This window comes from Aphelocoma coerulescens, chromosome 2, assembly GCF_041296385.1.
Source record: "Aphelocoma coerulescens isolate FSJ_1873_10779 chromosome 2, UR_Acoe_1.0, whole genome shotgun sequence".
NCBI lineage: Eukaryota > Metazoa > Chordata > Aves > Passeriformes > Corvidae > Aphelocoma > Aphelocoma coerulescens.
The window spans coordinates 160,097,598-160,123,002 of NC_091015.1; the positions used below are offsets into that span (position 1 = coordinate 160,097,598).

The 25,405-nt window shown below is 43.3% G+C and overlaps 1 protein-coding gene across 1 annotated transcript in view; it reads right to left on the minus strand.

The window, feature by feature from the left end:
• The window catches only part of KCNQ3 (potassium voltage-gated channel subfamily Q member 3), a 199,047-nt gene extending 173,845 nt beyond the window's left edge, over positions 1–25,202 (minus strand). Inside the window, exon 1 of the mRNA XM_069005499.1 lies at positions 24,871–25,202. Coding sequence (XP_068861600.1) covers positions 24,871–25,202 — 332 coding nt within the window. The remainder of the gene's footprint in view (positions 1–24,870) is intronic.
• Between the last annotated feature and the right edge of the window lie 203 nt (positions 25,203–25,405).

A 25,405-nucleotide genomic window follows, 5' to 3' on the forward strand; every position in this document is an offset into this window, starting at 1 on the left:
AGCTCAGTCACACCTGAGCCTGTGTCTGAAGTTAATTTAGCAGTTTATGGTAAAGGAAGACTACAAATGTGGCACCTGTGCAAAGATAATCAGTTTGACTGATCCCTTCCTAATGCTGAGGCTTAGCTTCACTGAACAATCTCATGCATTGAATCCTTCAGATGTGAAGTTAAATCAAAATAAAAAAGTTAATTTGTCCCATTAAGGTTATCACTTAGAGGAAATACTGATCTGTTCTAAGGAACATGGAAAAGTGGAAATCAAGGATAGACATACCTAAGAGGAGATGTTAAAAGAAATTGATTAAGCAAAGAGCAAAACATCACCAGAATTATACCTGGAGCATCTTTGAACAGTTTGGAGAAATTAATAAGGGAAATTATGGGAATTCATAAGGAGCTCAAAGGGAACTGCTAATCAGAAAGGCAAAGTCGCTGACACCTCCTCAGGGGATCAGTGTTGCAGCCTGCTTTTGTAGAGCAGCTGAGCCAAGACCTGTGGGTTTTGCTGCAGATGCAGGTGAGGTGTCAGTGAGTGCCGCTGGCTCTGCTTCCCAGTACTCAGGGAACAGAGCTAGACTGAGATCTCAGGAGCTTCCAGCAGCTGGGCTCCAACACATGCCAGAGCCTCCTCCATAATAACAAAGATTAGCTTTGACATTTCCAATATTCTAAAATATAAAGTAAGAAAAAAAGCAACATGTATATTTTTAGGCACTCTTCTATATTATTTTTCCTATAATAAATAATAATGGTACAAAAAGAACCCAAGTTTAAATTTAAATATTTTTAAGAAATCTTTAAAAGAGGTACATCCAATATCAAGGTCTCTCATGTCTATGAATATTACAAAATGTTATAAAACAAGGTGGCAAAATTTGTGAAGAAATCCCAAAAAAGATCACAAGGTTGTTTTTAGGGTATTTTTCCTCTTAGATCCGCAAACGTTATCTTTTCAGTAAGCTGTTAAGATAGAAGATGACTATTCCCTTCAATTATGCTGGGAAAGTGAGGAATGGGGGAAGCAGAAGAGCTGTTTGAACTGAAAACCAGCATTGGCAAAAGAAATGAATATACACAGGCTGTGCATAAATATAGATATGGATTTGAAAGGTTTTGAGCCACTAAAATAGCAAAAGCCTTGAACAGTCTTCAAATAGCAGCCGTGGGAGCAAAGCAGCAGGATCCGTGTACCCGGCAGCGATGTGCAGATGTGCCCAGGCTCTCTGAGCACTGCTCACTCTTGGGAACTGCCAGGCTACAGAAACATGGGCCTCAGTTTGGGTTAATTTGCTGAGTATTCCAGCCTTTTTTGCTTCCTTCTCAGCATCCTTGGTGGCCCCTGTGGAGCTCCATTCTCAGCTGCTACTGACACCTGAGCTCATCATTCAAAACTAGTGCCAGTCCAGTAGTGCACTGCAGTCCTGTTCTGAGCCCAGTATGGACAGACTCTAATTAGCCTTCACAAAGACTTTATTCACTTAAGGAAAAGACCACATTATGATCCTGCCTCAGATAGAAGAGAACAGAATTCAGTCCCTGCAAAGATTTGCTTCCTGTCCTGGATTCTTCTATAGGTGCTTGCTTCTTTTCAGAGAAACAGATTAAAACCTCCTTCCTCCAAATACTTCTGTTATTAGCTTGCCAAGGGAGTCTGAGAGCTACAAAGTGTCTCCTGATGTCCAGGCAGAGATGCCTGCACACAGGAGGGAAGGACCTATTTTACCTCATGGCTGTGAAATGAGTCCCCATTGCAGTCCCCATTGACCAAGTGCACTCGTATTACCACACAAGTAAATAGGATATTGTCTCACACAATACCTATTGAACAGACTTGTCACTTTTTCCACTTTACTGTATCAGCTATTTCTTCTTTTGCCCTCTTAATCTCACCCACACCATTATATTTTTTTTTAGGCTATGAATCTGTTATGTTTCAAAAAACTGCATTTCTGCTCTTCTGGAAAGATACAATAGCAGCAGACTGCACAGGCAGAATCAGAACTGAGCCCCCAGGAGAAATGAGAAGATTATGATTTCTATATTATCAAAGTTTTCTTCTAAAAAAGCAAATTTGAGAGAGCTGGAAGTATTCACTTCCCAGTTTTTTGGAAAGCTTATACAAACACATACATCTCTGTGACTGCCTGGTAACATAAACCTTCCAAAGGCAAAAGGACTAAATAAAGAAGATTAACATATATGTAAAAAGCTGCTATAATTATCACAAAAGGCCTCTTGTGGTTAAGATTGCAAGAAACTCTGCAAGTATCTTGGTATCTGTACTCAAACTGGGAGTCAGCACCACTAAGAGACCTTTATTAAGAGATAGCCAGGTCACCTGTAATTCAAAATCCAATAAACAAATATGTCTAAGTTTCTTTTATAGTGTTTTTTGCTTAATGGTGATAAAATAGAGACAATATAGGTCTAAAGGGGTTTTTGTTGGTTGGTTTTGTTTTTGTTTTTTCTTCTTAATTAGGAGCAGATACAAAAAGAAATCTTTCATTGTAAATGGCTTTACAACTCCTAACTCCTAAACAGGTGCCAGCATCAACAGCTATGAAACTTATTTTTGTAGAAGGATCCCTGTGCTTTCTTCAAACACTAAGATACAGGAAATACCAGAAAAAAAAAATAGATATATCTTAAAGATTATGCTTTTCTATTTTAACAAAGGCTGTTTTATAACCTGACAGAAAATGAATACTTGACTGATCTTTACATAATCTGCTTATTTTCAATACCTACCTTTCCAGCTTCCCTGGCTATAAATAGCCCTCACTCGCATGACACAGCAAACCCACAGATTCCTCGCACCTCTACACATTGCAGATACCCCAAGAAGTCTGCAGGAGGGGTCTAAAAATCTTCCCTGAGCTGGCCAAATTTCATGAAGGACATGGACACGAACAAGGAGAACCCAGAGTGGAACCATGTGCTCCAAAGGGCTGTGATCTCACGGGCACAGGGCTGACTACACCAGGCCTCCTCTCTGCTGCTTATCACCTGCTGTGAAGAGATGCTTCACAAAACCATAATTAACATTTAAACCAGCAGCTAGAGTTTAGACCTCCTTAGAAAAGATGCCCAAACCTGTTTTTCATGAAAATATTTTTATTGCTTTAAAGGTTTTATTCAAATGCCAACAGACCAATTACACTTGATTGTTTCCAGCATCTACCTGCCTTGGTTATCACTCAGCTCACAACAGAGGAAGATGTGTCCTCCATTACAGGCTCTCCTCTCCTTCTCTGGAATCACAGTTTTACTCACTACCGTTCCCCAGGTAGTCCAGAAAAGTTGGAATATCAATCTCTTTTGCTAACAATATACTACCTTACAATGAATTTAGGTGCTCATATATCAGAGGATTAGTGCTGTCTAAAACAACAAGGAAAACTCCCTCCCAAACAAAACCTTCATGTCCAGAAACGCATTGTATCCAGAAAAAAAAAAATCAATTTATAGAAAATGTTCTCTTTGAAAAAGCACTGACAACTTAAAACAGAAAATAAAAATTCAGGGTAGAACATTCTTTGCACTGGAGACTTGGATTACCTAAGGTGGAAAGAGGTAACAAACCCTAACCACTCCCATAACCACCCACTCAGCTCCTCCTGCCATGGCAACAACGCCATTAAATTCACTGTCCTGACACACAGCAGAGGCTCAAAAGGAAGCTCTTCCCTGGGTCTATTGGAGGCCTGGGGCTGCAGGCACAGGAGCCACAGTGACAGACTCCAAGGATGTGGCACCTCTGAGAGGGACCAGGTCCCTGCTTTGGCTCAGCCATCGCATCTCCCTCCCCTGCACAGCCAGAGAGGCATCTGGGAGGTGACTGTAATGAAGAAATATGAACTGCTACAACTTGGAAACACTTCTCCATTTGACCTGTGAAGGGCTGAGTCTGTGCCTTTCAGGTCTGTGAGTTTACAGGAGTGTCCCTTTTTCTATCAGTGACAGTGCCTGTACAAGTGCATTACACACCTGGAGGTAAGTTTGATAGTTACTGTTCTTTGAGAGATACCAGCATTGTTCTATAATCCCAGAAACTTCTACCTGCAGCATATTTAGAGTAGTGGAAGATAATGGCTGCTTTAATGACATTGACTTAAAACACCAAAATGGAGAAAAAAACCCCAGACTTTTCTTGTTTATAATATGTGTGTTATCCAGCCACATTTTTCAACATCAGTAAAGTCATTTGTGAAATCAACGGTGACATTTAAAATGGTTACACTTCCGAGTTAAAGCCCTATGTAGACACAGTGAGCAGCTTCTTCTGGTACCTCTTCAGTTCTCCAACTCAGAATTGTAGCATAAAAGCTGTCTGTACCTTGGAAATCTTTTGGGGTTTCTTGAAAGAAGCTGTTTGGGTTTTTAATTGCTGATTCCTATGAGAAATGATGGAAATCTGAAAGATATTTTATCCATCTCATTTTTAATGTTTTTCAATTCTCCAGAATAAGCTCATTCCTCCACAACCAGCAATTTTCTAGCCAGAGATTTAAATAAATCAGTGAGCAGTGGTGTGCCATAGAGGCATTTCTAAAATTAGTTGCACACTTACAATTCTGATTTCCCACCTCTGCTCTTCCCTGGAGAATTCAGGCTACAGAGCCAAAGGACACAAAACTGAATGATAAAGATAGGCAGAACGTCTTACAGCTTTGCCAGAAACATATTTTTGGCATTTATGTACTACAGGCCTCTCTGCAGCCAGTTTATCTTTTAGTTCACTTCATCTTCACCAGAATATTCAGCCAAGTTCCAGCTCAGTTTATGCTACATGGAAATCACACTGTTTCTCTGAGAGCCTCCAGCACAGTATTCAGAGCTGCTCACCCATTTTTCTTTCGGTTCCTATTGTCAGGGATAACCTCCAATGTATTTTCAGATGAGACAAGGATCCTTCTGGAAAATTCTTCAGCAGCTGAATTGAGAGAGCTACTGGGGCTCATAGTTGTTTTCCTGAGACACAACAAACACCTTCCTGCAGAAAGTGCCCATTTGTTCGCTACTGAAGGAAGCTCTTTGGACTCTGCAAGTTTCATCCAGAATCTATCTCCTGGTATTTCCAGCTAAGACTGAAGAGCTGACATGGAGCAGAGGAGCTCCACTAGGAGCACCCATGTTTTTCATATCACAGCATATTGTCCTTAGGAAAGCTTTATCACTGAGGGCTGGGCTTTGGCCCTGGTGCCAGAGCACAGCCTGAGCACGACAAGACCACCTTGACAGAGCAACGTAGCCGTGAGTCATGGTTCCTCCTGTGCTTTCCCTTGCTTCCTGCTGGGGTTAGCAGTTTCTCACAGATCTGTGCCAGCCCTTATTGATTGTGTGTCAGGTCTTCATTGCACTCACCCCAAATCTATTGGTTGCTCTGGCATAAGCTGGAAGAGGCAAAGATACATGAAGCTGCCTCACTGACTTTTCTAGTAGCTTTTCTTCATATAAGCTGTTCCTGTAGTATATACAACATTATTAAGAGTTAATATTGAGGGCAAACTGAGTATTGTCAATGCTTCTTGTTTCGCCTCTCTTATTCTGGTCCACTTGTAAATGCCCCTATTACACTGAAATTGTAAGGTTTTTGAACAAAGACCAGTTTGTTATTTGCATTTTCATGAGATCACAGACTCTAACTAGGTTCTTGCTGCTGCTGCCACACAAACATTTTATTTAAAGTCCTACTTCCCATGAACAGGCCTTCCATTTTCCTTGCTTTGTCCTCCTTCCCTAATAAATGAAAAATTAGCAAAGTTCAGCCATTGACTCTCCCAGCTGCAGTTATGAGTTTCATCTCACTGTAACAAGTTCTGAACATTGAATGACAAAACCTCATTTCCCTTTCCAGCCCTTCCATCCCATCTCTCCTCACAGCTGCTTTCCTCCCCAGTTAAACCAGGCACCTTGCAACAAAAACCACTTGTTGAGACGATGCAGACTGGGAGAGCTGGACAGGCCAGTAGCATGCAGTGCCTGTGCCAATTCTGCCCTCATTCCCTGCTTGCAGCAGCACCACATACAGGATCCAGAGACATGAGAACAGGCTTTGCTTTCCAGAGTTGCCAGAAACAAAGCCAACCTCAGCCTGTCTGCATAAATCAACAACAAAAACAACACATGTGAGCACTTGCCAGCTGAAGGATCACAACCCACCTCGAGGTTTGTGCATCAGATTTAGCCCATATATCTCCAAAATCCAGCAGCAGCTGCCATGAAATGCTATTGCTCAACAGCTCATGGTGGCCCAGAAAAGGAAGAAAACCTCAGTGTTACATGATTCTCTATTTTTTATTGCCACCCTAAATCCTCTGCATTTCCATCAGAGATGGCCCACTGCAGGAAGGCAGAGATGAGACAGACCACAGGTGGGGGCAGAGGATGCACATAGGCTGCATTTTTAAGCTCTCTAGTCCTCCAGTGTCAGCAGGCCAGGGAAGATGAGAAAGAACCACAGAGTTCAGCTGAAGTGAATCAAACAAATCCACCTAATCTACCAGGAGCTTGCGTAAGGATCTGAGTGAGATGTGGCTGAAAAACATGGTTTGAGAATAAAATGGATGGGACCTCCAGAAACACAAACCAAACCAGACCCAGCAAAGAGGAGTACTGGACACAGATATCCCACCCAATCGCAGGCTGTGTACGAGCAGCCAGCTCTATAGAAGTATAGCTGGTGGACTGACCATGTGTGACACACCAGCCATAGACCAATATATGTTCTTGAATTAGTGCCATCAAATTTTTATTCCACTCTCCAGCACTATGAGCAGAACAGTCCTCGGGCCCCAAAATCGGTAACTCCTTCATACCTGGTGAGCTGAGTTGATATAAAAGAAGCGGAATTAGCCCTGAAACACAACAGCCTTTAGTTGGTTTGTCTTCTCTCCCTGGGAGTGAAAGTAGCACAATTGACAACAGTTTGTGTGTCCACAACTTGCACTCCCACTGAGCCCTACCTGGGCTTGGAGTTCACCCTCTCAGGAACAGTGACAAAGCAGAGGATTTGTCATTTAATGAAGGATGTCATTTAATCCGTGGCATAAGTGAAGACACTTTCAGTTAAGATGTCAGCCTTGAAGATGGCTTTTGAACATCATTTAAAGGCCAGTTAGAGGGGAGGGTCTCTCAAGTTGAACCTGACCTTTAATTCCCAATGTCTTCCCTAAACAACCACGAAGGGCTTAATCCCCTGTAATCAAAGAACATTAATCAATATTGAACCATTGGTGGTTCTGGAGTGGCACTATTGTCTTTTGCACAAGTGATACCATCTTCTCCTATTTACTGGCCCACTTTTTTCACACTCTCCTTTTCACTCTCTGCCCCTTGAGCAAGGAAGGAGCAGTCTGTGGGAACTGGAAAATCCAGCACTATGCTCCTTCCCATCTTCCCTTGCGGGAGGTTTATCTCTGTGCCATACGTGCAAAACACAAATAATAATAATACTGGAGCACTGAGACTACTGATTATTACAGTAAGCACAACTGCTTCCTTGTTAAATTACACTTTCCCCAGCTGGAAATCATGGATTTTTCTGTGTCTCGTTATGTACGAATTTGGCCCCAGCTTGGGGCAAGGATCCTCTTTGTTCTGTCTGGGCTGTGCAGAGCCCAAGGGATGGCTGGGCAGGATGCATCTCTCTGAGGAGGGGAGGTGTGTCCATGTCTCATCAGCTTCTCAGAAGAAGGCTGGAGGTTTTATGGAAGCACTGTGGTGGGACCTAGAAGCACTGGAGGAAGTCTGGGATAGTCTGGGAGTACAAGGATGCACAGCCCAAAGGGCTTTCATCTCCGCCTGTCCCTGAAGGTGCTTCTGTAGTACATATAAATACACTACAAATAATTTCTGGGTTAGTAAGAAAAGCATTTGCTACATCCAAACAGGGATAGGGGCTGCAGTGACTGTGTGGTACTACACTATTTCATGCACACTCTCATAGGTATGTCAGATGTAACCTTTGCCATCATACTCACCTCCTATTCATTTTAGTTTATAACATGACTGTGCACTGGTAATAATGACATTATCGCCACTAAAAATTATTTGGGAGCTTAAAAAGGGTGCTGTGACATGAAGATTTATCTCCAACTAAAACCCTGATTTTATGCTAGATTTGCTGACTCAGAGAAAGGCCAGTGACTTTCCTCTGCCTCATCTTAAAAAAAAAAACCCAAAAACCAAAAAACCACCAACTTGCAGGGAACATCCTGTAAATTATACAAAACCAATAACAGAGAATTACAAAAGGTCTTGCACTTTGATACCATGTCACAGGGTACAGCATTTTATGAGATACAGAAGTAAAGAAATTGAAACTTATTGAAGAGAAGTGCTGTCAGGTCATGAGAACGGAGAGAACAGCTAAAATCATTACCTGATTTTGTGCTTCTCCCAGTCCTATGAACTCTCAGGTCTGAGAACACAGTTTAGGTTTGAGAATGAAGTAGTGGAGTCACCATCCCTGAAAATGTTCAAAAAACACACAGACGTGGCACTTCATGATATGGTTTATTGGGCCTGGTGGTATTCAGTCAAAGGCTGGACTTGATGACCTTGATGGTCTTTTCCAACCTTAATGGCTCTGATTCTAAGCTATTCCTCTATTCTCTTACATTTAACATGCCTGAAAAATGCTGCTTCTTTGGTCTCTCTCTTTATTCTTTAGATTTTCTTCAGGTTTTGCAGCTGATCTATGAGCCTGTAGGGGAGAGAAAGAGGTTCACTGTGCCAGGAAAGCCCCAAATTGCCACAAAGCACACTATCCTAGGATTTCAGCTCTGAGGGCTCCACTCTGTACTGGAATAACAAAAGAAGCTTCAATCTCCTGCTCTTTAGGTGTCAGGATGTAACTCACAGTTCTGTGCTGCCAAGAGGTGACAACCATGACATCTACAAAGACAATGGATACACCTCAGAAATCACAGTCCCCTGGCTCTCTGCAGCACAGGAATAGTTCAAGCAACAAACAGCTGCTTTCCACCACTCCCTAGGCAAGACTCCTCACTACTGACCAGCTCTTGGGCTGTTCTCAGCCCACCCAGAGCACACTGGGTCTCCCTGTAGACCACCAACAACATCAGGTTTCACACTGTAGTCACTTTGCAATCAGAGGAAAATAGGCAACTTGCCTGAAACAGCCACCAAAGCACCAGGAGGGCAATTATGTCGTTTTCTCCATACAAGCAGCACCACCACTAAGCGCTTCTAAAGCATTCACCTGCAAGAGTAATCTTAATTCCCCTCCTCCTTCTCTTTTATGTCTCACAATGAGATTATTCCTCTTTCCTCTCCTTTTTGCAACTCTGTTTCCAACATCTCCCTTTCCTCCTTCTCCAGCTCAGCTGCTGTTTTGTCACCATCACTGGAACTGCTTTCAAAGCTGCTGGCTTCTTCCCTGAGCTATTGCTGTCTTACCTCACTCTAAAAAACATGGGCTTTATTGCTTATTTTTCCTCTCCCTTCTCTTTTTTTTTTTTAACCGAGTGGGCTGAAAATCATTCTTTTTTCCCTCTGGACAAGGCAGACATCAGACAGGTCCATCTGTTCTCCTTACAGGATCAGTGGCAAAGAGACTGCATGGACACCTAAAAATTACATCCCACTCTTCAACAGAACTGACAGCTGAAGAAATGACCATATTGCAATTGCTTTTTTAAATAACTGAAGAGATACAGTTAGGTGTTTGTGTTCTGAATAGGATAACATTGACTTGGAGACATTTCCAATAAGAAAAAAAACAAAACCAAAACACCACATTCTGGCAACCATTATTTGGCCATCAGTGTAGGGACTACAATGACCAGAAAGACCAGCAACAATTTCTGAGCCCAGTCCTGCAAACCTGTAAAACGAGAACTTTACGTTCTGAATGCATGTGGAGCCCAGGGGACATCAGCAGAGGTCACCACAAGGCGAGCCTAAAAGGCATCACAAGAAGATTTAGGTACAAGATTGAATTAGAACTCAGCACTGCAGAAATTTGGTGATCTTGGTTCATGCATTTACACACTTTGGGAAGGGTATTTCAGACTTTAGACTGTACGAGACTTTAGCATTTGGCGTAGTCATCTCAAGGCCAAAAAGGATGGCTCTGCTCTATCCTCATGCCCAGAGTACTTCACAAAGTTATTATCCCCACAAGGCCTTCAACAATGCGATTAGGATAAAATTCCTCTCACTGTTTGTAATGTATATTTCTACATCTAAGCCATGTATTGCTTAGCTCCTGTTACAGTCAAGGAACAGCTCTTCATTTGGCACAATCGCTGGTAATCCAGGTATGATAAATCACTGCCTCATTTACTTCAGGATGAGCTCAAGATCAACAGTGGTCCTGTAGAAGTGGTTTATACCAGCATGTGAGGAGATTGAAATTACACATTTAGACATAGAGAAGACATCTACATTTAGTCTTAAGCATCCCAGCACAATTACTGTAACTGCTACTACTTCTGTTATGTTACATTATGATGTTAACAGTACAGTTAAGAGACAAGTAAATCTCTTTTTCCTGAGTTATTTCATTGCTCATTTGCTTATCTGTTGCTAAATTTAAAGACAAAAAACAAAAAAACAAGAAAACCACAACTCCCAAACCCAACATATTCCTGGCTATAACTTGAAGTCCTGCTTATTCAACAGCCAAGAATATACAAAATTATTGATTTAGCCCATATTATGCAGCTAAGCTACAGCCTACAGCTGTCTTCTAGAAAATTCTCCAAGTTTGGTTTAAAAATGACAAGTGGAAAATTGATAATTTCTTGTGCTAATTCTTCCAGCAGATACCTGATCTGCTATTAGACCTTATGTATAGCCTGAAGTTATCTTGCATCATCTTCCAATTGTGCTATATCATCATTTTTGCAATTAAAAAGCCCTCTAGTAAAACAGAAACTCCATCTTCACAGCCTGGAACAAACAGTGATGGAGATCTCAGATTAATGCTAATAAACACATTATCTACTTTAAGTTGATGGGAAATTAACTTGCGGTAGAGTAAGTGAAAACAAGCATTGCCAACAAAGACAGATTTCCATCTGCTCGAAATCTCTTTTCTTCACTCATCCTAATGGTGTTTTCTTTAGAGTTACTGTTTCCAGAAAACTATAAGGTATTACTCTATAACAGCAGATTTTCCCTACAGTGTCCAACAAAATGTTGCTTTGGAGGTGATTGTGTCCTTCTCTGATCTCTGGGAGCAATGTTCTTTCTCATCCCATTTGCTGGAGAATGTGGCGACTCAGGAGTTCAGCCCTGGCTATGTGCTCAACTGCTACAGAAAGTTGCTGTCCAGTTATTGTCACACCAAGAGCTCCCATTTCTAATTTCTTGGTTATCAACACTGGCAGCAAATGGAGCTGCAAACCAGGATATGGTATTATCATCTTGACTCTGGGACCAACAGCTGCAGATGTGATTCAGGCTGTGCATGAAGTAACATGCAGGTCATGGACTATGCTGTAGTCCTAAACCACTTCCTCCTTCCACTGAGACCAGGGACAGATATTAGTTCCATTTGTATCCTTTCTGGGAAGAGCAATGGGTGTCCACCTCCACTTCTTATTCCCTCTTTCTTGAGAGAACAGCTGAGTCACCACAAGGAAGCTGTTACCTCCCCAGGTCATCAATAAATCACTCTTTCCCAATACCATCACCACCCCTGGGTAAAGAGTGATCAGGAACTGTGACTCACAAGTGTGTGGGCCTGAATCTCAACAGATCTACAAGCTTCTTCTACAAGGATTTGTTTGCATAGGGACTCAAAAAGCCTTGCCCAAGAGTCACAGGTGGCCCGGTGGAGGACCTTATCCCTGGATGCCATATTGCCTGGCACCAGGGAGCTGTGCAACCAAAAAAGAAATACTAATGTTGTTGGAGCACAAGGTGATTCAGAGACAATTCTTGCACCTAAACTACCTTGTTCCATATGGATAAAGTAATTCTTGATGAGTCCTTGCTCTGAGGGAATTAGAGGCACAGTTTTAATCCTGACATAGGTGAACTCAGTGTCAAAATCCAGTAAGTTAAAAAAAAAGGTAAAAAAAGACCAAAAAGTAAATACAGCTGTGTATGAGTAAGAGACAACTTGTCATGCCATCTCCATCAACCTGCTATCAGAACTTAGGTCTAGGGATTTTAACTCAGACTGATCTCTGCTGTCCTAGTCACATCAAGTAGGAAAGGCTGAGGGATCACACATGAAGCACAGCTGGACGATCCAATGATTAGTACTTTTCTTCAGTAGTGAGGTGATGGATGCCATCAAGGGAAAGAGGGAAGATGGGATTGAGTGAGGGACAGGGAGAAAGAGATGGGAAAGTTAGTAGTTGTAGAGTTGAGACAATGATTCTTCTGAATGACGAAGAATTGGTGGAAATAGCAAATTACAACACCTGTTAAAAAAAAAAAAAGTAATTGGGAAAGGTTTCCTGTCTTCAATGAACTCTACTGATTAATGAAAACTATACCTAGCATTTCCCAGAGTCAGTACTCCAAACACAGACAACACTGGTTTGAGTTAGCCTAGAGACACACAACTTCCTTTGTAGCTAAATATGAACATTGTTTCCTCTACACTGGGCTGACCTGCCCAGCATCTCTCTCTAGATGCTACACCTCACTGCTGTCCATGCACACTTAGGATTGAGTGGAGTGGAGAGGAAGAAAACTCTCCATGACTCTGGGCCTAGAAGTCTCTACATCATGTGTAACACAGTAAACAACATATTCTGTGAAGAGCAACCAAATGTATTGCTCCCCACAATATAATGGGGTTCAAATCTTGGAGATGCACAAAACTCAACTGGATACAGCCCCAAGCAACTTGATTTGAGATTGAAGTTAACCTTGCTCTGTGAACTGGACTGAAGACCTCTAAAACCTTCCAAATTAAATGGCTTTATGTTTGCAGTTGTCAACTCCCTTCTACTGCCCCAATATCAGACACGACCTACACCAAGAAATGTGCAGAAATACAGCCCTTCACTTTCATAACTTCCCCAGCTTATCTGCACTGGGTTTGTTACCCAATTAACTGGATTTATGAGGGAGGAAAAAAATCCTCTCTGGTCTTTGAGGAGCAGGGAGGGAAGGAAAGCCTCCACAATTGTATAAATCACCTCCTAACATGAAGGAAACAGGCCATGACCACTGGTTTGAACACTCGCAGCTCTGGGATAAGTTGGTGCTCGCTTGTTATTTTGCCTGGGGATCTCCATCTCTGCTGTTTACCCCACTCCTCAAGCTGTCTTACCCTACTGAGAGGACAAGTGTGTTGTCACAGCAAGTACCTCACCAGAGGTGCAGGGCCTTGATCCTGGCCTCTGGTACTAGCAGAATATCCATTAAAATAAAAAAAAAAAAAATTGTATTGTGTCCAGAACAAGCTTGTGGTGCATCAGCCAAATCCAATTGTTCTTCTGACTGTAATAGATTTACTCTACATTTGCACTGACATGACTAAAAGAGGTTTCTGGCTCAGTATTTCTGCAAAAACAGGCAAAACACAAACTAGCAGCTGTTAAAGGAATACACCACCACCCAAATACACTTCTTTATGTCAGGGCATTTGCATGCATCCAGATTTTGTACAGTTTTCTGATGATTTTCAGCATTAGGTACAATTATGCTGGTTTCATGCTCCAGCTGGTGTATGAAAGTGAGCACACCCTTGAAAATACTGAGTGGTGCTTATACCTCTGCAAAGTCCTCAGTTTTATACAGAAAACTGTAGCACTTAAAAAACTGTCTGGGCCCATGAATGACCCTCATGATCACCCTCATTCACACCAGGTCATTCAAATTGACCTTCTACACTTGTTACAGGCTTTAAAAGGACAATGTTCAAGCCACCCTCAAAGTGTTTTCTGATCCCTAAAAGGCGCCTAGAAAACAGTCTTGCATGTTTATTGATTTTGGGAGGTAATTTGGAGTGATTGAGTCAAGAGGAGCAATGCAAATGGACAGAAATTCAGGAACAGGAAGAAGCAGGACTGATGCTGGAAACTCCCAGCACAGTAGCTCCTGTGCTGGTGTAAATACAAAAGACAAAGGGAAAAGAGAGTCAATCACAGCCTTAGATTTAAAGCTCAGTACAACAGGTAGTTATGTCTGGTTTGAATGTGACCTCAAAATCAATTGCAATTATAATCACAAATCAAAAGCAAATTTATGTGAGGGCTCAGGGAGATAAAGCCCAAGGCAAAACAGAGAACAAAAGGAAGATGGAAAGCTAAACTCAATAATCCCACCTAGAGAAAGATCTTAAAACTAGTGAAATGTTATTTTCTTTGGCATAGTATCAGGGATGACTGTAAGCTTGTCATGGCCTGGGATACTAAGCAGTCACATATATAAAGGTCTTGAGGAAAGAGAATTAGAATTGAGCCTCATATTAATAAAAGCCTATGTGATAATAAGAATAATTTTCCTGTTGCCTTTAGAGGTACAACTCATCTGTCTGAATGTGGCTTTTACTGTAGACATTTACCAGAGATCAGCTCCTGCTATAGAGAAGGGAGAGTTCCTCAGTGGAGCTGCAGCTGTGATTTATCTCCATGTAAAGCAGATCCTCACATCTGGTTGGATGAATTCTACCCTAAAGTCTATTGATTGCATTGACTAAATCTCCACTGACTATAAAGAAAAGCTAAATACCTACTGCACACAACAAACCGTACATGAACATATTTACATTTAGCTGTCCTAATGTGGCTTTGATCTTTGCCCCTCAGGTCAGGTAGAAAGTTTCCCATTCCTCAGGTGTTTTCAGTGCAAATACCTAAATTTAAATTAGTTCCATGAAGTCTCCTTTGTAGTCAGTGAAATGTTTCAGGCGCTGCAAGAGGTCTTTCTTAAAATTGTCTTTAGAATGAGATTAATTGCCCTCTGGAAAGTTCCATTTCCTGTTTTTCTTCAGCAGCTGTAAAAGAATTCCAGACAGCTACCTAATGTGCTAGATGGATGGAACCCGTTGTGGAAAGACTGACACTCAAGCCCTGAGGAAGAACAAGGAAATGCAGTTTGTGGAAGTAATTTAAGACTGAAGAGAGTAGTGTATTTGACACTGTACTATGTGATAGCACCATGTTCTGAGAGCAGGAACTGTCATGAGCCTTCCTCTGCCAAATCCCACCTCTACACCCAGGACATTACAAGGTAATGGAGCAACATCTACAACAATGAGTGAGACACAATCAGAAGAAATAGACAAATATCAGCAGCAACACAACTAGGAATATCTTCACATTTTACACAAGAAGTTCAGTAATGAATGATCAGTGGGCTCTTCCTCCCGGATTTGTATCACAAAAATGTATTTTTTTGTTAATATGCCAAGATGTGGGGGTGAAGTGTTGAAACCTCCATGGGAGTTTGATCAGCACAAGCAATGTTGAAACATAAAAGGCAAAAGCCATGGCAAAGTCCCATAAACAGGAAAGAGAAAAGAGGTAGAATGTAAAATGTGTTATTGAACACACACCTAGGGTGAAACCTGTATTATTTCAGTGGGGTAGGATTTCATGGGCCTTTGTCTAAGTAAAATGTCTTATCCCAGGGCTAATGTTTTTAAATGAAGAAAGTCAATTTAGATTAAATATAAGGAAGAATATATTCACAATAAGGGTGACAAAACACTGGCACAGACTGCCCAGAGAGGTAGTGGATGTCCCATCCCCAGAAATGTTCAAGGCCATGTTGGATGGGGCTCTGAGTAACCTGCTGAAACTGATGGTGTACCTGCCCACAGCAGTGGGGTTGGACCAGACCTTTAAAGCTCACCTCCAACTCAAATTATTCTAAGATTCCATCCCAAAAAGTGGCTTTTTGCATAGTCCCAGGAGGATATCCTCAAAGTGGTAAGATCTCACATACAAGAATTATGTCTGTTCTAGTAACCCAAAGATGCTCATCCTGGCTTTCTGTGCCTGAGGCCAGCTGACATGACCAGTGTCCACATCACTGACCTCACTTGCCTCCTGAGCAGGGAGCCCCACTCAGACTCCTACTGGGAGTGGTCCCAGGTCTGTGGCAGCACTTGATCTGTGCTCAGTCACTCTCACCTCAGAACAAAACCACCACTCAGCAGTGTTGTGCTGTCAGGCAGCGTGTGTCACTGCTTGGGAACATCCCTGGCACAGCTTTGACAATTAGCCAAGACATGGTTAGTGACTGCTCTGGGCACAAGCAAAGCTGCTGTCATAGCTGCAGAGCAAGGCTGGTCCTGGGCCATGGCCCTGTGCATCTGGTGCCAGGGCACAGACAGTGTCTGAGGTGTGATCAGGGAGCCTCAGCTGTGTGCACTGAAATTCTCCCAGCACATCTCACAGGAGCAGCAGTGTTAGCAAAGGTAGAAGAGCAAATTCCAGTTGGTGTAATTACCTTCCTAAACTAATTCCCCTGCAATTTCAATCAGCTGCTCTTGACATTCCCTCCTCAGGGTGTAATCCCTCCTCATAAACACTCTGAGCCTGCATAGAGAGGCGTGAGGGGAGCAAAGCTGATGCTGCACTGCTGAGAACTGGTGGGCAGCTCCCCACCAGGCACTTTGGGGATTTCACTATCAGTCCCTCAACAGCTGCACTTGCTTCTCCTCCATCCCCACTGAAAGCAGAAAATTTTACACTCTGAATTTACAGTCAGTGGGGAATGTCCTGTAAAGAGTCTTCTGGTTTAGGATTAATGTCTCTGTCCTTGACCTAAAGTTAGGTATAGTCCAAATCTAATGGCTCCTCTAAAACGTAGAAGAACTGGGACCTGGATGGATTGGGACATTTAAGCTTTCAGCATTGCTTTACTCTAGTGGTGGATGGCACCAGGAACAATTAATTATTTTGTTGTATGAGATATGCACCATGTCAAAAGCATGAAAAATCTGAGATGGGAAGATAACAATTAAATGCACATCACAGAACTAAATAGATAAACAGCCTGAAGCTCAGGTTTGAACAAAAAGAAATGAGGAAATATTTGCAGTTTTGACAGAGGTGCAATATTTCATAAAATCTTTTGTTTAGTATTAATTCAGATGACTGGGAGGACCGGCATGACATTAAAAACTGGATTCAGAACTATAAATAAAGCCCTAAAAAATTATATTGCATTAACCAGGAAGCAGGGAAATTGTTACTTAGTGAAATGCTGAATGGTGTTTGTTAGTTCTGGCCTAAGTGTTTCCTTAATGATCTAGAAAAAGAACTAAATGGAATATTAGCAAAATTATGAGGTACTAATCTAGAAGGTCATCAAAACACTAGTGAGGACAGAAGAAAGTAAATATAAAAGGCACTTGAGATTAAAAAAAAAACATCACTGGAGAGTCAACATGACAATCACAAGCCAACATGTGTTGCCAAAGGAATGCAAAGCACGTTTGTACAGCTCTCAGCCACAGCTCTGAAAACAAGGGGACAAGCAAGATCCAAGTATCTATAAAATGAAATAAAGCATATAAAGTCAAAGGAAGTAAAAGACAACAGCAACTGAGAGAGGACGAGGATTCCTCCTCTGCAGCTGCCATACAATGGACCTGTACAGTTCCATCACCATGTACCAGCAACTGAGAAAAATTAAAGTGGGGAACACTTTGGCAAGATTAATCATGTGGGAGGGGAGTGAGAGCAAATGCCATCTCAAGAGACACCAGATGCTTCTCATGTCAGGGTCTCAGCATCTCTCCAGACCGAGATTTAACAGAGTTAGAGATATTAAATCTTCATTTCAGCATGGTTTGCACCACTAAGGTGGTATCCTGGTGACTACAGCCAGAGGTGGTTGTTAAGCTATGGAAAGCCTGAAGATGTGTGGTAGATGCTGTGGAGAACTTGAGCTTAGAAGGATCTCACCAGGCCTGAGTGGAACAAGGAGTTGGTTGTGCAGAGGAAGGTGATGATACCTCGTGCTGCTTTCTGCCAAATCCCAGTCACTCTTCTGCTTTGGATTACCTCAGTGTCACCTTGGATAGGTTCCTCCTGACTTCAGTGGGACCTTTCACTTGCTCCAAGTGAAATACACTTTTATGCAATTTGTTCACTTAAGACTGGGGAAGGCAATTTATGGATTTCCAGCCTGGAAGTTCTCCCAAATTGCCTTTTTCCAAGTAGGTTACCAAAACCTAAATATCCCAGGGCATGTCCCTCTCTCCACAGAAAATGCTAAGTTTCCCAGCTACCATCCTAAGACAGAAGGCAGCATACACTTAACAGCTCTAGTGGACCATATTCCCTGCAAAGCTATTAATATTTAAGTTATCCCATTTAATACAGTATCTGCCAGAAGCAATAGCAGATGCAGGGCTCCATTCCTTCTGTAAAGTTCCATGCACAAGAGAGTATGGCATTCTTAAATACAAAAAAGGAATATAACATTATTAAATACAAGAATAAACATTATCATTTATTTATACCATAGTACCCAGCCACCTGGCTATGTCTAAGGTCACCAGCCTTTTATGTTTGAAAATAACATATAAATTATCTTAATCTGCAATTGATCCATTTTGATCAGAAAGCTTCTTCCAGCTATTAAATCAAATTCCTCAAGTTCAGACCTTGTCCTTGAATATGCATGCCATTGTCTGACCTTCCACATGCATCTCAATGCCACAAAGGACTTTTTGACAGTCAAGGGATACGGAATTATGTTCTACATACATGCACAGGTTTGTGTGTTGGGTAACCTAGAAATAAAAATGATTGAATTGAGTGATATTTGAAGACAGGGAGCACCAAAAAAATACAGAAATATGCTGGGTGAGTAGATTCTGGGGTGGTCTTTGGGAGAAGTAGGAACAGCTGGGGTACCTTCATGTTCACCTGCACACACTCAAGCACATAGTGATTTATGATTGGTGTCATATGTATGTATTATTGTTTTAATCCAGCTTTTAAGACACATAGTCTTTAGTTACTATTTTTTTCCATTAAATTTGTGTGTTCCTACATTTTACAGCAAAATGAGCAAAACGGTCATAGAAAGTCTCTTCCTGCTCATTTTTGTATCATTTCCCTAATCTCCCTCTCAGATTAAAACAAGAAGTAAAGCTCAGGTATCCTCTTCACCCAGCAGCTGTCCCAGAAGTGCCCAGACCCTGCTGTGCCCCATCATGATCCACTGTTTGCTGCAAGGAGCAGAGGCGTGTGAAGAGGCTGAGACGGCTTTTATGAAGAGTGACACCTCTGGCCAGAGTCCAGGCTGGAATACTGAGATAAGTCTAGTCCTGGGTTTTACCACTGACAGTGTCTCCAGAACTGCTGGGGTGGCACTGAGATGCTGCTGCTCCTCTCACCAAGTCTCTCAAATAGAAGAAAAACCTGATTTTCTGGCTGCCGTGGTGGCTCTGCTATATCACTGTTCGTCAAACTGACTAAATTTGGGGACTGTTCAGTTTTATAGACCTTACACCAGGGACTATGACTTCTATTTGAGGGGCTGTTCCTCAGCTGGGCTGGCAGCACTAAAAGACCAACTGCTGACTGTTTGCTGGCACTGGCAGTGCTGCTGCCCACCCTCATGCCATGCTCTCCCTGGGGCATCGCCGGCCACTGTGGATCCCGATGCCCATCCAGATGAGGCTGGCCTGAGCTGGGGACTGAACTTGCAGAAGGATGCTCAGGCACCTGCAGTCCCAGGAGGTTGGGGGACACTGAAGCACACCTTGTGTACCATGCAGCCATGTGCTGTGCCTGCAGCTCCCATGAGCCATTGAGCAGGCATGAGCAGCACCAAAACTTGGTAAGTAGGCAGCGTAGTCATGGCAACATGGGATGCGGGGCAAACCAACCCAGCCTGGGGTACCCACTGTGGAGTGGGTCTTGCTCTCAGCACCCAAGCCCAAGCACAGAGATTTGAGGCTATAGGTGAATACCTGTTCCCACCAAAGGACCTGGTCCATAATTTCAGAGGCTGTTTGGATGCTTAAGCAAGCACTGGGCACCTGTGAGCTGCTGAAGGGACTCCAGACCGGCAGAGCTGGGGATCACAAGCCACTTGTTACCCAGCCAGTGGCTTTCCCAGGCTGTGTTGCCCCTTCTCATTCCCCCCAGCAAATCCCAGCTTTCTTCTGTCACGTCTGCTGATCCCAGCAGCTGAGCTACAGTCACATCCCCCCCGAACCACATGCAATCCCAGGGCGGCTCCGCAAGCCTCGATGGAGCTGCAAGAGCAGAGGTGTGTGGTAAGGTCTCCAATGACTAAGACTTCATTATTTTTTACAAAGTATACTGCAGAATATTTATCCATGCATTATGATGAATTAGCATAAATAATTAAAGCAGAACTCATATTGGCACACACATAAGCAAAGGGCACTTGCTAATGGACCAGGCTCACTCTGCTGCTCTAGGGACTCGCTTAGATACAAGTCCATGCCAAATAAGCCAAGAAAGGATTCATATTCACCCTTCTTTTCACCCCAAACCTTCTCCCATCTCCCTCCAGATGGCTCACAGAGGCTGGGGCGTGAGCACATCTTATGGAGCATCTCCTGAAGGGCAAAGAGGAAAATAATGGAAAGTCTCCAAACCTTCAACCTGTTCCCCAAATCCCATGACACTCTTTTCTGCAAACAACCCACCTACAATCAGTCATGCAAGAGGTGCTTGCCGGTGCTTACCAGAAATGCTGCTGATTTGATGGATCGCATGACTCTGCCTCCTCTTTTTATTCCAGGTATTAAGCAGTACTGAAAGATTGTATGGCAAATGGAGAAGGGTTCCCCATGGCTTCCCCCTCTCATCAGCAGGTACATCGAGGTGACTACACCAGCAGAGTGCAGGTGATATTGCACACTTCCCCAAAAAGAGATATCTAATCCAAAACCTTTTCCTAGTCTTATTTTTCCATGAGAGTAAATGCTGCAGTTGTCTCAGAAGATGGTATGAAAATGAGAATATCTCCTCGTTACCTCTCCTTTATCCTCCCTTTTCTTTAAGTCAGGTTGAAAATTTTCCACAAATTGAAATTCCAAACGATCTATATTATGTTACCTTTCTGGACTCTGTCCTTTATCCACCAAGTATTTTGTGCTTGCAACTAAAAATACACTGGAAAAATAAAGATCTTACTTATTTCAATTTTTCATTCTCCTCATTAATGCTTCTGTGCATAACTAAAGCATTTGGATGGTTTGTGGAGGTGGACAGGTCTCGAGTCTGTCTCCCTGGCCACAACACACATCCCACGAGTCACAGCTGCAGGGATTTCCTACAATACATTGCACTGGCTAACATAAAGGGAAATATAGAACATCATGGGAACATCAGCTGTACCTACAGTGATATGAGCTCAGAAAAGAACAGGGATAGACTGTAGCCTGACCTGCAACCCCCAAGAGATATTTCCAAATGAAATATCTCAAAGGTTAAATCAGATTTATTTTTATTTTATTTTATTTTATTTTATTTTATTTTATTTTATTTTATTTTATTCTGAAAGTGTTCAGCTAGAGTTTAGCTTTACAGAGGTGAAATTTTTCATGGGAAAAACAAATTTCTTTCACAGACTATGTCACTAAGACATTGACATATTGCCAAGAAGTCCACGAATCCTGGTGACCCATCAAAGGGGAATATCATGGGTGATAGATGAATCTTTTGTCTAGTAGAGATACCAGAGAATAAATGCTTTCAGATGGTGAAGGAAAGAGAGTCAGCTTCTTTAGGGACCAAATCCCCAAGGATAGGCTTGGACAAACTCACTTGTGCAGAACAAAGAAGGAAGAATCACAAGGAATGTATCTCACGCCACTTTCTTCTAATCACTGCCAGTGAAAGCTGAACGCTAAAATTGCCATCAAGAATTAAAGGAACTACCCTTTCTCCTCTGCATCTCTGTCCCTAGGGCTTGGCAGGGCCTGATCCCGTTTATGAGTTCTCCTTGAATTACTTCAATAGACTGAATCATTTCAGAACACCCAACGCCAACTAAAGCGAGCGTTTATGAGCTGTATTTATGTGCACATTACAGCAGTGAGACACACACAGGATCACGACCCCTTTGCAGCCATATGTGCATCGCTGTAGGATTTAACAAGATCCCATCTGCACCACCCTTTCAAAAGTTGTGGCATCCAAAGCTTTTGCAAAGACCTTGTCAAAGTCCCTTCCTGCCCCTCACACAACACCCTCAGCATGTCTTGAAAAGTTGCAACCCTCTTCCATCGGCAGCTTCCTGCCTCCCAAACCCTGGGATATACACAATATCAGAGTGCTTTGCATCATCTCTTCATTAAACACCTCTGAATACTTGGATTCATCACATCCAGCCATGCTGCAAAATCCCTTTTGGCCCTCAGCTGTTTATCCTCTGGTTATTTGTATATGAGAGAAAAAATTTTACTGGTTAATTTTGGGTACATGTGCTTACAGCAAAGTTACTCAGAAGATGAAACAAAGTGTAACATGCCATTAAGATAAGATAAATGGGACTTTCCTTGAAAATTAAAACAGGATCAAATTTGTAGATTTTATGGGAAGACTGGCAATCTCTCACTTTCCCAAGGAAAAGTGTAACCCATTCTAGTGTGAAAAGAGGCACTGGGAGATGCTGGGATGGAACTACACATGTCACAGCAGCACCTCAAAATGATAGAGACTCCTTTAAAGAAAGAAAAAAGGTTAAAAGACAATTCATTTGATAGCAAGAATAAAGACTTTGGGTATCAACTTAGATGCTGCTTCCCCACAGCTTCTGCTCTTGAGCAGGTCTTCCTTCTCCAGCGGCAGGAACAAGCTCTGAAGCCTGTCAGCAAGATCTCAGCACACTCTTCCATCACTCAGCAAATTCCTTTTGTAGGGTTGGATCCTACAGTGAGGTAAGACCCTACAGCTTCATCTGAGTTCAGAGGGAGCTGAGACTAAACAGAAAGACAGTGGGGCCAGCTTGGACAGAAAGATCCCCTGGATGTCCTGGGAGGGGATGGAGTGCCTGTGCTGGGCTGACAGACTTGGGCATTTTACTTCCTTTAAGGATAAGGACTTCTAGAAGTGTTCTGTTTCATTTTCATTAATATTGAATTTGGCATTGATGGTTTTCACAAGACTGTTACTGACTTTTGTGAGTCAGACTGACATTTCAGTTTTGAAGGACTGAGTAGTCATCAAAGAGACGCTGACCACACAGTGTCAGGTCCACTCCTAAGAAGGATCAAACCTTACAAACATCATGATTTTTTTTCCATTCTGTGATCAATATTGCATAAGTATCTTAAGGTCAACCACACATCTAGAGAGCTAAAATGAATGCTCCAACTTGGAAATTCTTATACCACTGCAAATAATTGTGAATCTATCAGCTCACCTGAGCCTCTCCAGACACATCCCTTGCTCTATTGCTTATATCCAGACACAAGCCTGGGCACAGATTTGACTCAGCTGCCACAGAGGGGTGCAAACTGCTCGCAGTGCTCTGCTGTGTGCTAAAGCCTCACTGATGTGTGTGGGTTGGCCAAGGCAGGATGAAAGGGGTACCCCTCTGTCCAGATGTGACTCTCCCCAGCCAGAAGCAGCATTATGCAATACTGAACACAACTGAACAGCAAGCTCCAGACCAAAGAGCCTTCCCAGCACAACACACTTCAAGTGCTGTCACTCCCTGCCTGCTAGCAAGAGTTTTCCTGTGGCAAAAGAAGGTGAAAGAACTGAAAAAGTGGCATGGCATTGAGTCTCCACATTTTCACAGAAATTAAGCTGGAAAGCAAGACCTTTGTCCCAAGATGTACTTTATTCTATGAATAAACACTGAAAAGAGGGGAGCAGCAATGAATGAGTGGTACACAAGCAGCACTCCAGCAGTGAACATTGCCTTTTAATTCTTGCTCAGGGCTAAATCACTGCAAATATAAATAAAAATGTGCCTGGAGGTAAAATCACAGCCCTACATTCAAGTTTTTTGCAGGTGCAAGGACTATGCCAATGATCAGGATTTCCTGAGATCCAGCTTCAGGCTCACAACCCATGCAGCCTAGAGAGCTTTGTTTGTCTTTGGCGAATAGACCAGTTTCAGAAATCACTGCTTAAATCCTCTGTCACATAGAGCTCTGCACACCTTGTAGTGCCAAAGAAAAACAGTACCACCGTGATCACTGATAAACCCCTGGGTTTTCAAACACATTCACAACACTAAAACACACATTTATTTTAATAGGACTCTCTCAGCTCCATTCTATACTGTTTGCAGAATGATCTTTTCGATACTCCTTACGTAAACTTAAGGCAACAGAATTTTTAGGAATGCAAACCAGTTGTCATTCTCTTGACTTGTCACCTTTGGGCCATAAAACGAGTTTATTTCCTTTCAGTTCACTTGTGGTCAGTGTAACTTTCTGGTTGACAGCGCTGCAATGCTCGGGTTTCATGCACTGCGGGGTGATGCTTATCGGACCGAAATCCGATGGTTTTCATTTGACACTTTCAACTACGGAAGGAATCGGTTCACTCGCGGTCTGTAACAGCGAGTTAAACCTCACGCTCCAGGCTGAGCTGAACTGGCCGCGTTCCCCTGAAGCACTTTGAGCCTTAAAACCCTCAGAGACTGGTCTTTCTGGCATCCTTTTTCCAATGCCTCAGACACACAGGCTCGGGAATGCCACTCCAAGGCAACGTGGAGGTACGGGCAAGACAGAAACACAAGAGTTTAAAGCAGCTGCTCCTTTTGGAAAACCCGACGACATAAGAGAAATAAAGCGGCTCAGCAGCACACCCCGTATCAGACCCTTGCTCCACACACAGCCGGCGCCGGAGCGAGCCCCCGAGAGCCTTACGCCGAGAATGATAAAGCAAAACGGTGGCCCCGGGCGCAGCCCCCCGGGGCAGCCCCGGACGCGCCCTCGGGAGCCCCGCTCCGCGCTCCGCGTACTCACACGAAGGCGTGATAGAGCAGCGCCCAGCCGCGGGGTCGTTCCAGGGCGTCGTAGATCAAAGTTTGGATGCGGCGGTACCTGGCGTGGTTCCGCTTCACCGGGCGGCTCAGGGGGGTCTTCGCCAGCAGCCCCAGTCCCGGCGGGCTCCGCTTGCCGCCCTCCTCCTTCCCGCCGCCCTCCAGCAGCAGCGTCCCGTCGCGGTCGCCGCCGGTGCCGAGGGCCAGCGAGCCCTGCTCGGGGTCGCCGCCGGCCGCCGCTCGCCGCCCCGCTGCCGCCGCCGCCCCGCCGGCCGCGCTACCGCCCGCCGCGCCGCGCCGCGCCTTCAGCCCCATGGTCGCCGGCGGGCCCCGGAGGCGAGCTGCAGATCGGCGGCGGCAGCCCCGGGAGCCCCAGGGCCATGATCCGAGCTCCCCGCCCCTCCCCCCAAAATGACTTCTCTATATATTTATATATATATATTCATCGGTGTATGTATGTACGTATATATATATATATATATATATATGGAGGGAGGGGGTAAGAAGCCGTGGGCAGG